This window comes from Gopherus flavomarginatus, chromosome 9 (assembly GCF_025201925.1).
Source record: "Gopherus flavomarginatus isolate rGopFla2 chromosome 9, rGopFla2.mat.asm, whole genome shotgun sequence".
NCBI lineage: Eukaryota > Metazoa > Chordata > Testudines > Testudinidae > Gopherus > Gopherus flavomarginatus.
This window is the reverse complement of record NC_066625.1, coordinates 54780907-54796365: the sequence shown is the minus strand read 5'-3', so window position 1 is coordinate 54796365 and position 15459 is coordinate 54780907. Positions and strand designations below refer to the sequence as shown.

The window sequence follows — 15459 nt, the reverse complement described above, 5'->3', positions numbered from 1 at the left end:
CTTTCGCTTCAAGCCTGACCTTGGGTATTGGCAAATAAGATTAGTTTTTAAAACAATCCTTTCTTCACATTCCATTTCTAGGTCTGCCCCTGAGTTCTGTTAACCATCTAGGGTCTGAAACCATTCCTTCCTTCTTGGAAAATAAGGACAGTGTTTTTTAATTCCTTTTAATCATCAACCAAAAGATCATATTCAGACCTTGAAACTGGGCAGGGTTTCTAAGTAAAGGAATTTAATCAGAGTGTATGGTCTTTCTACGGCCCCAGAGTGTGCCATGCTCTGTAGACCAAGTCCATGCCTTGAAGGGGTCCTCTTTCAGATAACTAGCAAAACAATGACCATTGTGTGAATATTTCTTAACCAAAGAGGATGTATAGCTGGCAGCCTCATCGGTATCCTTAAATAACCTCAGATGGAACCATGTCCTTGGAGTTTAATGCACCGAGGTCCTATAATGGCCTGGCTTTGAATTGCACCTGCTCTCCCCACTCTGCCTGATTAGAGCCGGAGACTTACATGAGAAGCATCCACCTGAACTGTGGACTTTTCCCCAGTAGTCACAGATCCAGCCTTGTAGTCATGGAAAAGGAGCTGTTTCTATCTAGACATTCACAGACCAGATCTCTGTTCTGCTCCAGCAGATGAAAGGCAGGTGCCCCCTACTGGAGTATGTCAGAACAGCTCCATTCACTGAAGAGAACAGATTTCTAAACAAGAGACTGAACGGGAAAGGGAGCTACTCAGAGACCTTTTTGTGAGGAATTTTCCAGGCCTTGTAATGGCTTCAAGAGAGAAGTGGATCAGTTCACTTCTTAGCCCCAGACAAGCAGAATACATCCCATTCTAGGTGTCCACTGTCTCAAGCAAGTCCCCCCCCTTTCTCCTCCCATCACATACAGGCTAGGTCAAGTCCATGTTCAATATGCGTTTCACTCCATTCCATCCCGCTCTGTTCCCCCAGGTTCAGATGGTGAAGATGTCGGAGCTGAAGGAACACCTGCCCCGGGAATGTCTCCCGGAATACCTAGGGGGATCCCTCAAGCTGGACCCTCTCAACTGGAACTGCCGGTTCCTCCCCCAGCAGAATGGCCACCCAGACCCATTGGATGAGCTGATCCTGGTACCGCTGGTTTCCCCACGAGATAACGGCTCAGTGCATGTTCCAGGACCGAAGTGCTTGACTGTCCATCAACTAAAGGACCATGTGAACCGAAAGCAGAAAAGGGGAATCTATGAGGAGTACGAGGACATCCGGCGCAAGAGTCCTGCAGGGACCTTCATCTGCTCCCTGTAAGTATGCTAGGAAAGCCATTAGGCATGGTGATAGAGGTGTTGGTGTTGGAGGGATACATCACCAATGGGTCTGCAAAATCAGAACCACAGCTGGGCTTTCTTGAAACAATCCATCTCTGCTGCTTCCATTCTCTTCATCCATGCAGTCCATGCAGCGTCAGTGAGTCTGACCTGAGTCTCCTTCCTCGCATGGCAGGCTCCGCAGCAGGAGATGGAGGGCAAAGGGATGGTTTAGAAATCATCAATAAGTTTAAAAAGGGGACTCCTACGACCAGGACGTGTTTACTGTACACGTGTCCATATCTTACTGGCCTTGCAGTGGGAGAGCAAACCTGATTCTGCTGTGCACTTCTGCACGCAGAGTGCCACCAAACCAGCCCCTTCCTTTGTGGCTGGGCAAAGCAGCGGCCGGAAGGAGGCAGTGCCTCCAGCTGAGAAGATTGCAGGTCAGGTGCATTGGGATGGGTGATCCTTTGCTCTAGCTGTCCGGGAAGGTTCAACCTGGTTTCTTATTGGATTGCTGACTTACCAATGCCGTCCCAGAGCAGGTGGGAGAACAAAGCAACCTTCGTAACATCACGGCCCAACTTACCAGAGACGCGAACTAGGTGTCAGTTTGACCATAACAATCTGCTAGCTGGGCCTTTCCCTAGATAAGGAAAGCTCTGGGTCTGATTGATGGCAGAGCCAAAACCTGGGCACCAGGCACATGGTGTGACTAGAACAGAGTCCGTCACTGCTTCCCGTCTGCTCTCTCTTCCTCACTTGTCCTGCCTGTTCTGTGCCCCACAGGGCTCCGTATAACCAGGAGAAGAACCGATATGGGGACGTGCCGTGCCTGGACCAAACTCGAGTGAAGCTGACCAAGCAGTACAGCCGCTCCGAGGTAAGAAGGCAGAGGCCGTTTTCCCTGTGGTGCTGACTCTCTGCCATCTGGATGGCCCCTCCCCCTCATTCTTGGGGTGGCAGTCGCATGCTGGACATGCCTGTGTGCTAGGGTGAGTGCTCTCACACTGCCTCAGCTGGCAAATCAGTGCCTGGCCTGATGTTCTGGAAGCACCACGTAAGACTGAGCATGAGTTTATTCTGTCTCCAGCCCAGAGACCCAGCCCACCACCTGCTCCAGGCTTTTACACATGCCTGCTCCTTCACAGCAGGGTCTCTCCTGGGGCAGCCAGCCCTGAGAGAGCAGAGGCTCTGGAGGGTAGGACCCTGAGGCGCTTTGAGGCCAGGTCCCCGGGAGAGGCTGGCAAGTCTCTCCCCTCTTGCCGCTCCCTTCCACCTCTGAGGAACATCCTCGGGTCCTGCCTTACGCTCCTTGCCAGGTCCCTCCGTCTCCTATGCTGTGCATTCAGGACATAGGCAAACCCTCAGGCCGGTGTGGCTGGCAGGAAAAGACCTCCCTCGGAGTCAGGGGACACCTCTACGCACTCTGCCAGCCTGTGGTGCCTTGAATCAGAGTCTCAAAGCCACATCTTCCACCTGGTTTTCAGGGGGGAGGGATAGCTCAGTGGTTTGAGCATTGGCCTGCTGAACCCAGGGTTGTGAGTTCAGTCCTTGAGGGGGGCCACTTAGGGATCTGGGACAAAAATCAGTACTTAGTCCTGCTAGTGAAGGCAGGGGTCTGGACTCAATGACCTTTCAAGGTCCCTTCCAGTTCTAGGAGATAGGTATATCTCCAATTATTATTAAATGGGGTGGAGGGATAGCTCAGTGGTTTGAGCATTGCCCCACTAAACCCAGGGTTGTGAGTTCAATCCTCGAGGGGGCCATTTAGGGAACTGGGGTGAAAATCTGTCTGGGGATTGGTCCTGCTTTGAGAGGGGGTTGGACTAGATGACCTTCTGAGGTCCCTTCCAATCCTAATCTATGATTCTGTGCTTGCCCTGTGCTTAAACAACAGCACAGGTCCTCCTTGTCCCTGTGTTGGAAACACCAGCATCGGTTACAGCAGTAGTGGAGCATTCTCCTGGACAGAGCCATGTGCCTAGCAGTGCTGGGCAAGGGGAACCCGGTGCGGCCCTGGCTGTGCTGGGGTGACGGGAAAGGGGCACCCCATGTCCCGCCCTGCTTTAACACTCAGAAGAACACAGCTCTTTAAGGGCTGGATCTTCAGCTGGAATAAAACTGCCTAGCTCCATTGCCTTCAGTGAGCTTACACTGATTTACACCTGCTGAGTGTCTGGCTCTAAGTATTAGCTTCTCCTCTGAAAGCGAGATGGGAACTCCATTCACCGGGTGTGATGTTGAGCCCCGACAGCCAGCCAGCGTCTCGCGCTACGGCCCCTGCTAGCTGGAAGCTCCCAAATGCCAGTTTCAATCCTCTATTGTCGCACTCAGCACACGTGCTCCCTGGCAAGAAATGCCTCCTGCCAGCGTGAACATGAGGAGCATGGAGCCAAGCGCAGTGCGCTGGGCTGGCTGCTCAAGGGGCAGCAGTGTGGCTCTCATTTAACAAAAATAGCTCAGCCTGGAGAGCTCAGAACCCAAATGTAGCACACGGGGAGGCTTTGGCGTGACTGCGGCTGCGTGAGCATGCAGGCGAAAATAGCAGGAGTGAGCCCCTGCCTCGTTCATCTGCCCAGGCTGGAGTCTGAGGGCGCCTCTCCTAGAATGGTCAATTATGGCATTAATCCCTAAATCCCTGAGGGATGCAGCTCTGGCCACTGCTTTGAGGTGTGTCAAGTTTTCAGTTGCCCCAGGAGGGAGGAACATGGAACCTGAGGGCCCCAACTTGAGTCCTTGCAGGGAAAGGGATCTTTGTTCCTTTAAGCTTCCTGCATGTCTGTGCTTTCTATGGGAGGAAGGGAGTGAAGAGAGCCTGTCTCTGCGCCCCTGGGCAGCATGGACAGCAAGGCATCGTGGGAGGTTATTTGGGAGCTCTGATTTGAATCCAGTCAAGCTTGACAGTTTCTCTTCCCTGCAGAGTTCGTTACTTTTAAGACACCTCCAGGTGATCGGAAGGGCTGGAGTTTCGCTCTATCACATTTCACTCCCGTCCCCTGCTTTTAGTTGCTATTTGATCTCTGCGGGCACTTGGGCTCCCCTCTTCCCTGCCGTCCTTCCGCCGGTTATTTGTCAGGGGTATTTGGAAATAACAATAGCCTAAGCTCCACCCAGCCTGGTGGGAGCAGGTTGCAGGTCCCATGGCACCGGTGCCCCAAGTGTAACTGGCCTGAGAGGTGTTAGTGTAGTTGCTGTAAGCAGCATCATGGCTGTGCAATGGACAGATTTTGTTTTAAAATAGGCCAGTGTTTTAAAACTGAGCTCCGTCCCAGCACAAAAGCTGGCTTGCAGGAGATGCCAGAGGTGAGGTTCAGGGATCTGGTAATGCATGGGGCCCAGTCCTCTTCTGTCTATCCCAACCTGTGCTCAGCTGACTAACAGCTTTCCTCTGCCCTTGGGCATTCCTCCTCCAGCATGTTGTAGTGGTACGCTCCGCAGGGTAATGGTTTGTGTATCTTTCTTTCTCCAGCTGACAGACTACATCAATGCCAGCTTCATGGATGGCTATAAGCAAAGGAATGCTTACATTGGTACTCAAGGTAAGTTCATACTCTGCTTAGAATGGGGTCAGTCCGCCATGACGCTGGGCCCACTGGTAGGCGGTGTCGGGGCACGGAGCTGGCATGGCGCTGTTCATATGCTGCTGGTGGGGGGAGTCCTGGCACTGATCCAGTCTGTGCTGGTAAGAGTCCTGTAAAGAGTGATTCTTGCCTCTGGAGGGGCTGGAAAGTGGCTGGAAGGAGCAGGTGGAGCTGCGGGGTCGGAAGCATCCTTAGAGCATGGCGGCTTGTGGGAGGGGCTCACTCAAAGGGGTGGGGAGGGGAGATGTACAGCGAGGGCTTGATCCAAAGCCCACTGGAGTTCATGGAAAGACGCTCATTGATTTCAGTGGGATATTCGTCAGCTGTGTGCAGGACAAGTCTGGGAAGTGAAGCAATAGTTTAGACAAGTCACTTCGCTTCTCTAGACTGGTTTGTTCCCCTTCTGGAGGGTGGAATGCTTATTTCTCGAGCCCTACAAAATTCACGGTCCATAATTTCACAGTCACAGGATTTAAAAAATGATAAATTTCATGATTTCAGCTATTTAAATCTGGAATTTCATGGTGCTGTAATTGTAGGGTTCCTGACCCAAAAAGAACTTTGGGGGGTGGGGGGAAACAGGGGACGGAGGAGGGTTTGCAAGATTATTGTAGGGAGGGTAGCGATACTGCTTCCCTTCTGTGCTGCCACTGGTGGCAGCGCTGCCTTCAGAGCTGAGCGGCTGGAGAGTGGCGGCTGCTGGCCGGGAGCCTCGCTCTGAAGGCAGCAGCTCAGAAGTGAGGGTGACATGGTATGGTATTGCCACCCTTACTTCTATGCTGCTGCTGGCAGGGCGCTGCCTTCAGAGCTGGGCGCCCGGCCAACAGCTGCTGCTCTCTGGCCACCTGGTTCTGAAGGCAGTGCAGAAATAAGGGTGGCAATACCATGACCCCCTAAAATAACCTTGTGACCCTCCCAACTCCCTTTTGTGCCAGGACCCCCAATTTGAGAAACTCTGGTCTCCCCCATGAAATCTGGTCTTTTCTGTGCTTTTACCCTACACTATACGGATTTCACAGGGGAAGACCAGATTTCACTGTCCGTGATGCATTTTTCATGGCTGTGAATTTGGTAGGGCCCTACTTATTTCCCTAATAGCTGTGAGGATTAGTTAATGTACAGAGAGCTCTGTATAAAGCTAAAGTGCTGCAGAACTGCTTCCTGCAGAGTGGAGGAGCAGCACTGGCTGGGGACACCAGACATCCCTCCCTGCAGGCTGGCACAAAGCCCAGAGGGCTGTTGAAGAAGCTAAGCCAATGCCCATCGAGAAGGGAGAGCAGGGATTTTTGGGGGTGGGGGAGCAAGAAGTTTGGCAGAGAGGAGGTGTGACCACAGGCGATCCAAAGGCACAAATGCAGCATGTGTGGATGTACCCAAGCTAGCTAGCGTGCTGAATACAGCAGGGTAGCTGCAGCTGCATGGGCTGGCCACCTGAGCAGATACTGAGGGTCCCAGGCAGGATTGTACTCGAGCAGCTAGCCTGTGCCACTGCCGCTTCACTGCTATTGTTAGCTAGCTAGCTGCATCCAAGGTGGTGCGGGCACGGCTGCGCGTGCTGCAGCTGTGCCTCCCACTCGCAGCGCAGACATACCGTTTGAGGCTGATATTTCAAAGGTGCTGACACCCATTCAAGTCCATGGGAAAATCAGGCCAAGTATCTGTAGGCCCTGCTGGCAGGGAATGGAGTCTTACTTGAAACATAGCTTCCCTCTCCCCTCAGCTGTATGAGCATACGGCAGCCAACGGTCTCACCCAGTACTGCATGTCTGTTTGGAAATGAGCGTCCTGGCTAAGGTAGATGCCCTCTCCCAGGAACAATCACAGCCTCCATCTCTACGGCACTTGGCACCACATACTTTGGTTCCTGTCGAATGCATCTGCCATGCGATAGAAGCATCCGTCTCACTGTGCTGGGGCTTGCAGAGCATCTGCCTGCATTTAAGGAATAATCCAAGTCCCCTTTTGCCAAAGCTCGTATAACTCTCATGTGCCCTGGGGTCTCAGGGAATGGAGCAGCCTGGCAAATCATCTCGCAGGAACCTCTCATTACTCCTCTGGGGAGCAGTTGAGCCATTGGTCAGGGCAGAGCAGCGATGAGACAGACTGATTGGTTGTATTTGATTTGTCTGTGTCCAGCCATGTGGTCAAACTTTAAACAAACAAAAAAAACCCCAAATTATTTGCTGCCAAAGTATGTATCAAATCACTCCAGTGCCATTGCCTAGTTACAGAGCACTCTCTCTCTCGTACTTACATCCCTGTTGCTCCCCAAAAAGTGTTTCAAGATGACCACATGTTCTTCTACAAGACAAACAAAATCCCTGTCAATATTTCCAACTGAATAGTGGCGTAGCAGCATAAAGCTCCCCTGTCAAATCGCTTTGAGCTCACAGTGTGCATGTGGCAGCAGAGATGCTATCTGTTGTGGAGCAGCCCCTCCCCCAACCCTTCCTGGACTCCCCTACTTTGCAGCAGGCCATGGCTTGACAGATGACTCTGCCTCAGTTTCCCCTTTCAGAGTCCCTCGAAACAATCTAATCCCACCAGAGCGTTTGATTTATTACAGAAGTCCCATGTACATGCATCATAACAAGTCCTACAACCATAGTCCAGAATTTCCCAGTATGGTCCAGACAGTACATGCAATATACAGCCTCGGCATCTCTTGCCACACCCTGGCTCTCCAGCGCAGCCTTGGTGTCCCTCCCCATGCCCTGGATCTCCAGTGCAGCCCTCTCCTGCCCTTATAGCAGCCAGCCTCCCCAGCCCTTCCAGCTGGAGTGCAACCCATCTGTTGCCAGCTTCCCCACAGCCTCTCTCCTGGGAGCATCCCTCACTACCACAGGCCCTCTCATGGTTCCTCTGGGTCCAGCTCTCCAGTCCTGGAGATGTCTGCAGGTAAGGTCCTCTGCTGCTCTTCCTACCTTCAGCCTTCTCTGCCCCTTAGCCATCTTGCTGCTCTTCAGCCTTCTCCCAAACTTAGTCTCCTAGGCCTTGTCTGCACTGTGACATTGTCAACAAAACTTTTGTCTTTCACAGGTACTTAAAGAAGCCACCCTGCAAAAGACAAAAGTTTTGCAGATGCAAAGTGGCAGTGTGAACGCGGCTTTGTCGGCAGGCGTGCTCTCCTGCCGACAAAGCTAATGCCGCTTGCTCGTGCGACTGGAAGTATTTTGTCAGCAAAAGTGCTAACAAAATACCGACAGAGAGCGTTCTCACACACAGACTTTTAGCGACAAGGCTGTGTTGACACAGCCTTGTCGCTAAAAGCTGCATAGTGTAGACAGGCCCCTAGCCAATTCCTCCCTCTTCCCAGGGAGTGCCTGCAGAGAGTGTTCAGCAGTTGTCTGTAGAGATCCCCTCCAATCTCCTGGCCTTTCCTGACTGACTCACTGGGTCTCTCCCTGATGTTTTCTAGCCTCCAGGTGCTGCCCCACCCTCTTAATTGGCCAACTGGGAGTACTGCTCTGTCACAGGGGCCATGGACCTGCCTCATTTACACGGGCCAGCCCATTCCTGACCCAGCATTCTGCCACAGAAGGCTCAGCTGTTGTTTTGTTGTTAACACCTTTCTCAACTTTTACACAAAGCCACCACGGGGCCGACAGCAAATTCACAACCTTTCCTCCAGCCCTGCCCAAAAGCTTTTCACATCACCACGTTGCTCTTCACAAACCTCCCCAGGGCTGGTGGCATGCAGTTGAGATACGGCCAGCAGCTAAGCAGGGCCAGAAAAATGGGGTGCAAATCTGTGACAGACATAGCCAGCTAGAAATTTGTCAGCCATTTTAAGCACCTGGCTTGTATCGTGTTTGGTCTGCGAGAGGAATGGGTGTAGTGTTTACAGTGGGTCGTCTCACCTAACTTTCTTCCTACTCTAGCCATGTTCTCCAGCCTTGTGTGCTGGCACCGGTACCAGTGACAGCAACTGTAATGTGGCTGGGAGGAGAAGGGAACTAATACCAACCATTATTAATCACACAGCAGTGCTGGGCAGTGAAAAACAGGCGCTACCTTATGTGTATTTACTAATGCTCTTAGAAGCTCCATGTAGCATTTCAGGGATCCACATGATTTTATGAGGCAGCCCTAGATGGTTTGTTGTCATTGCTAGGTGCTGATTTGCCGTACACCCATGGTCCAGGTGCTACCCTCTTCTTGGGTTGTTCCTGAGGGAGTGGCCAGAGGGGATTGGCTGGAGCAATCCAGCGGGAGGTGTAATTTGTGTATCCTCATGTTCACTGGGATGCTGGATGAGAATTGATGTGTCCAGCACCTATGACCTTTCTCATGTGTGGTCTGTCACGTCAGGACCTCTGGAAAACACGTATTGCGACTTCTGGCGCATGGTGTGGGAGCAAAACGTTCTGGTGATTGTCATGACAACCAGGTGAGTGTGTGTGCGCGGAGAGCAGAGACCACTCAGCCTCTTGGATGAGAGGTTCTGGCCACTTGGGGATGTTCAAGATCCTATGTCCCTTTTCACAGAATGAGAGTTAGTGCCATGGTGCAGGCTGAAGTCCGTTTTTTCCTTAAATCTCACGTCCTGTGACTTCAGCATACAGCACAGGATATGGCACAGTTTGCTTTCTTCTTCACTTGCTGCCCTAAATATTTGTAGTGGTGTTCTGCACTGTTAAAGCATCTGCCACATTCTGCCCAAGAACTGGCTGCATTTTGGTTGTTGGTGGACATAATTTATATATGTATATGAAAAGTTCATGTGTATATGTGTAGGGGTGTGGATGTACATATGTCTGTATATGTATATATAAAGCGCCATACAAATTTATATATACATAAAACACACACACTATATATATATATTTACTCTGTGTGTATGTATACACACACACACACAGAGTAAATATATATAGTGTGTGTTTTATGTATATACAAAATTTGTATGGCATTTTGTATATACATAATGTATGTGTATGTATATGTAGAGAGAGTTTGTATAGTACTTTGGGATCCTGTTTCCCATTTCTGAAGCCCGTTCCTTCTGTGACCTTGGTTAGGTGACTTAATCTCCCTGCCTCAATTTCCCCATATGTAAAATCAGTCTATTAATATCAGCCTCCATGGAGTTTTAGTCTCTTAATGTTTGTGAAACACATTGAAGATGTGTGAAGCATTATCATTATTTTAAGTTGGAGTTTGATTTTAGCATTCTGGGGAATAGCTTACATCAGTGGGTCTCCATTTTTTCCACACCTGGAAGGGCAGGATGACTGCAACCCCTGATGCTTGCTGGTGTCCACCACCCCTGTTGAGAGCCTCTGAACTGTTGTTAGCTGCCCAGTCAGACAGGGCTTACTGCATCCAATTATGCTTTGATCAGGTTTACAAGGTTCTCTCTACAACCATTTTGGCTAAAAAGCTAATTTTGTTGTTTTTGTTGTTTGTTAAAATGAAAAGGCAAGAAAGGAAGAATGGTTGTGACCCCCAACCTTAGAGTCCTAGTGTATGTTGAAATGACCTATCAGATTGACAGACACCCCCAAAATGGCCACTGTAACGATGGATTAAGTGGCCGAGCCGTTTGTCTCAGTGCAGTGTTTACCAGTCTGACATGTCTGCCCAGTATTTGGGGGTGCTGTCAGGGCAATTGTTTCTAAGGTGCTTGGCTCGCCTCGTTCTTCACCTCTCCTCCACGGGAGGACTCTGTCCCCCATTTCCCTCATCTCCCGTTACCAAGCAGGGTCTGAGTGTAGGGTCAGAGCAGGTGCAAGCCCGCCAGCACATCTGTGACCCAGCTGCCCTACGGGTTGGTAGGTGGCCTGGTTGGGATGGAACAACCTCCCCAATCCACTTCAGGGAGGAGGCGATGAAGAACCCATCTTCTCCCCACCTCTCTTATGTTACAGGCTTGAGGAAGGAGGCAGGAGGAAGTGCGGCCAGTACTGGCCGTTGGAGAAAGACTTCCAAATGTGCTACGGATCCCTCACTGTCACCAACCTTGGGGTGGAGAACCTGAACCATTACAAGAAAACCCTTCTGGAGATCTATAACACTGAGGTAATCCCCCGCCCCTCATCTCAAGGAAGCTCTCCAGAAAGGGGCCAGGGGACTAAGCTCCATGGGGGAAGGAGGCTGCCATCCTCACTGGTGCCTGTGGAGGATCAGGCAGCGTGGATGAGACCCAGCTGCCGTCCTCTTGGCTGCCTGTGGAGACAGGATGGTCTATGGCAGTGAATCCCAGCTGCATGGGGAGAGGGGAACGGCCATCTCTGTGGAAGAGAGATGCGTGGTGAAGCATGGTGTCTCGGCAACACTGCTATGTGGGCCAGCTGGGCTCAGAAGCTGCCCCGGGACCCCGCTGTGCTGATGAACTCCGCTGGCTCGGAGAGAGGTTGCGTCTGGGTTGTTTGGCATTGATGGCGGCCTGCTGATCCCCGGTTGGGAGATGGGACCCTTGGGAATGCTGTATGTGGGTGATGTGACAGAAGAAAGGGGCGGGGACACAGAAGGGGATGGGATGGGTGAGGGAAGGCCCATGCTGCAGGGCTTGCAGTGGCTGGTGTGCAGCTGCTCCAGGAAGAAGAGAGGGAATGCCTGGGGTCCACGCTGTACATGGGGAGGAAAGGGGCGCCCCCGGGGGATGGGGGCAGGGGAATGGAATGGAAGTGAAAAGCACTGAAGGTGGGGCTTTCGCACACAGCACAGAGAGAGGCGTCTGGTGTCCCATTTCCAGTACTTGAGTTGGCCGGATTACGGTGTTCCTTCTTCAGCCGCCACTCTGATCGACTTCCTGGGGGCGGTCAAGCTGCAGCAGAGGTTGGCGGCCAGTGCCCTGGGGCCTCGCTTCAAAGGTCACGCAGGAGGGCCGCCTATGGTGGTCCATTGCAGCGCTGGCATTGGCAGGACAGGTAATTACAGAGCAGGCTGCCAGGGGAGCCTCTGTAAATAGGAGACAGAGAACACGGAGTGAAACCCTGCTGGTGTCATTCCTGGTGAACTCCTAGGAGGCACCGTAGTTTGAAGGGAAATAGCTCCTCTTTCTTCTTACTGTATTTTTTCCCCTATGGGAAGTTCTCCAGACACACTGTGAAGCTATGGAGATTGTCACCATCCCCTGCTACTTTCCAGTTCCAGCTCCGTGTCCCATGGGGCTTATTGCACACTGAGGGCTGTCTGCGATTTGTTTCCGGTTCAGGCAGTCCTTAGTCCCTTCCCAGGGGGAGCCATGTACCTTCAGCCTGAGAGCTGGGATCCCGAGAGCTGCTCTTTGACATGGCAGATTGCTCTTAACTGGGCTGGTCCTTCGTGGGAGACTCACACGGGAACTTCTTTCTGTGGGATCCACCAGGGCACATTGACAGGGACACACGCATCTGGAGCCTTAAATCCCCGCATGTCCTTTAGGGATGGAATTCCTCCCCCTTGTAAGAATTCAGTGTTAATCTGTGGCATTAGGGCAGAAAGTTCCCCAAGGGTAGCTGAGATTTTAGGACTCCTTAGGACAGTAACTGGGAGTCTACGAGTGGCAGTGGAGAGCAGAATTGTCAGAATTTTCTGTGGGGTGGTGCTGCTGCAGAGGCAGTGTTTTGATGGACTGTCTTTGTCCCATCCCTCAGGTACCTTCTGCGCGCTGGACATCTGCCTCTCCCAGCTGCAGGACACGGGCACGCTGAACGTGTACCAGACAGTGATGCGGATGAGAACGCAGAGAGCCTTCAGCATCCAGACCCCTGAGCAGTACTATTTCTGTTACACGGCCATCCTTGAGCATGTGCAGAGAGAGGGCCTGCTGCCCTCCACTCCCACACGGGCCCACCAGGAGAAGAGCTAATGGGGACGCAACCCAACCTGATGGCAGGGACTGGCTCTCCTGTCAGTCATGACCAGCCCACCTTCCTCACAACCAATCCGGATTCAGCAGAGCCTTCAGTAACCAAACTCCTTTGTTGTAGGGCTCCAACTTTTCCTTGGCTAGCTGGTTCTGATGAATCGCAGCTAGTAGCCACTGACTAGCGGCTCATGGTCTTAACTATTAGCACCTGCTGTTGAACTGTGCCTTATTCAAACCAAATTGTGGCTGCCACTTGCCAGGGTAACTAGAGATAAGTGGGAAGAGGTTCTGCTCCTCAGTATGATTTCGTTTTTGTGGGACCACCTGAATTCCACCTGGAGGACTTGACTTAAAGAAATAACCATTTCCAGTACCACCCTAGCCTTGGGCTTAGAAAAGACACATTCGTCAGTCTTACCTGCCACTAGGTGTGTGTGCCTGTCTGTCTGTATGTGTGTATATAATATATACTCCATTTGTTCAGGTCTAGCCTACGTAAGTATTATATAGATACATATATACACGCACCTGGTTCTGGCTGCTCCCGGGGCTCAGTGTTGTCATGTTGTCTCACTGCTGTGATCTCTCCAGGGCGAGTTATAGCCTTGTGTTGTGAATGGCACTGTGATGTTACTGGCTCTGTTTTGTTTTTTCTTTTCACTCCTCTGCTGCAGCTGTAGAAGATGCACACTCGCTAGTGTACATGCCTGGCGGTGTACGGACCACGGCTTGTGTTGCGCTGATACATTCCTGTTGGATCGGAGTAGTGCGGAGAAGCTGCGCTAGGCCCAGCTAGATCAGAGCACATGCTACATCCCCATGCCAGGGGTGGCGTGCAGGGGTTACACTGTCTTACCTAGCAACAAAGAGTCCTGTGGCACCTTATAGACTGACAGACGTATTAGAGCATAAGCTTTCGTTTCTTGCCTGTCTTTTATTTGGAGGAGGGGTCCTGGGGCCGATCTTTTCCCTTGAGTGAGGAGTTGCAGATCTTCACTGTGATGAGGGGACCCTTCCTTCCCAGGCTGGAGATGGCTCACTAGGGGGAAAGCGATGGGCGGCAGTAGGTACGAAGTGGCGCAGGGCAGAGGGCTGTGAAGTGCTGTCAGAGGAACTGGGCTTTACCAAGGAAGTCTGAACTCAATTGGTAGGGGTAACTTACTTGTGCGCTAGAAGCTGTGCTTTTCCAGGGAGTCCCCCTCCCGCCTATCTCTGCCAGGCAGACATCATCAGGATGAGGTGCGGCTGCCGAGCGCCAAGCCAAGACCACCTTAAGGTACAGAAGCCAAAAATCTGGAGCAGCAGCTTACCCCTTCCTTACTGCCCAGGCGGTGCCCGGCCTGCCATTCAGTGCACAGACTGCGCAACCCCAGCCCTCGCAAGTGCTGCTGGGATATCTGACCATCATGCCCCTCCTTCCCTGCCCAGGGAAGTGAGGTTGGCAGTTGAGCAGACCTCAGTAACTTTATACTGTAATAAGCTCTCTGAATGTGTACATTCTTATTTTTACAACCTTTTTGGTTTTGTATTTAACGTTCACTTGATCAAGCCAGAGCTGGAAATCATAGTAAATGTTCCTATGCGCTGTCGCATGGCGAGACGGTTTTGTATTTACGTATAAACTTACCTACAGACGATCCATATGCTTAGCTTCATCAATGCAGCTGCTTGGGGGGTGGGAAGGGAGAGTTGAAGTCAGGGAGTCTGTGGACACAGAGTGAAAGAGGGACTGGGTTAGGATTGTGGGTCTGACAGCCTGAAATGTAGCTTTGTCCAGGGGGACCCAGGCCTGGTCCAGTGTCCACTGAAGTCGATGGGAGTCTGTCCTTAAGTCCAGTGGGGGCAGCATTGGGCCTGCAGGGGGTTAACCAATGCAGACCTCTCTTCCGCTCCTGTTGGCCTCAGTGGGAGTTTGTGGCTCCATGGGAGAAGGACCTCCTAGGTAGATCTTGGACTCAATGGTAGAACGTCACACAAACTGTTTGTGGTAGCAGAGAGAGAACCAGGCTGCTGTTTTTGGTTATGCATGCTTTAATTATGGATTAATTTACCGTGCTTCTCATGTATACAGTACTTGCCCAGATAATCCATCAGGATGTCCATTACTTAGGGCCACAGCCAGTCAGAAAAATCACAGGTGAAGAGTCTCCTCTTACTTTTCCGTTGTTTGGCTTTGAGCTAAATAGCCTTGTTGAAAGAGGTCAGGCACAGGTGTTCATCTGGGTGTGGCTCATGGGGTTTTCCTTTCAAGAAAGCTAGCTCTCTTTTCTGTAATCTATGGGTTCGGCCCAGACACCTCTGCCCCTTCACTATAAAGGAAAAGGTGCACCGCTACCTCGATATAACGCCGCCCGATATAACACAAATTTGGATATAATGTGGTAAAACAGTGCTCTGAGGCGGGGGCTGCGCACTCTGGTGGATCAGGGCAAGTTCAATATAACATGGTTTAACTTATAATGCAGTAAGATTCTTTTTGGCTCCCAAGGACAGCATTCTATCGAGGTAGAGGTATATGTGCAAAGTCCACTGACCCCACCCCTCCCCCCCGAGCTCTGGATGAGAAGGCTGACAAATTGTGTGCGCCCCTTTAAGGGTTTCATGTGCAGATTTTCTGTACAATTTAATACAGAAGCCTCAATTATACCGTTAATTACAGATCACTCAACAGGCTCAGTACAAAGGGGCAGGGTTTTGAGCTGCTCAGGTAAATCAGAGACACCCTGACACCCATTATTTATGTCCATTATATTAGCACCTAGAGGATCCCACCCATGATCAGAG

The 15459-nt window shown here is 51.4% G+C and overlaps 1 protein-coding gene across 2 annotated transcripts in view; it reads left to right on the top strand.

Annotated features, from left to right (window-relative positions):
• Positions 1-14312, top strand: part of PTPN9 (protein tyrosine phosphatase non-receptor type 9) — a 54333-nt gene extending 40021 nt beyond the window's left edge. For both annotated transcript variants that reach the window (XM_050967005.1, XM_050967006.1), the window contains 7 exons: positions 962-1290; positions 2086-2179; positions 4769-4838; positions 9192-9270; positions 10751-10901; positions 11545-11752; positions 12461-14312. In XM_050967005.1, coding sequence (XP_050822962.1) covers positions 962-1290; positions 2086-2179; positions 4769-4838; positions 9192-9270; positions 10751-10901; positions 11545-11752; positions 12461-12675 — 1146 coding nt within the window. In that variant the 3' untranslated portion in view covers positions 12676-14312. The remainder of the gene's footprint in view (positions 1-961; positions 1291-2085; positions 2180-4768; positions 4839-9191; positions 9271-10750; positions 10902-11544; positions 11753-12460) is intronic.
• The last annotated feature ends 1147 nt before the right edge of the window (positions 14313-15459 follow it).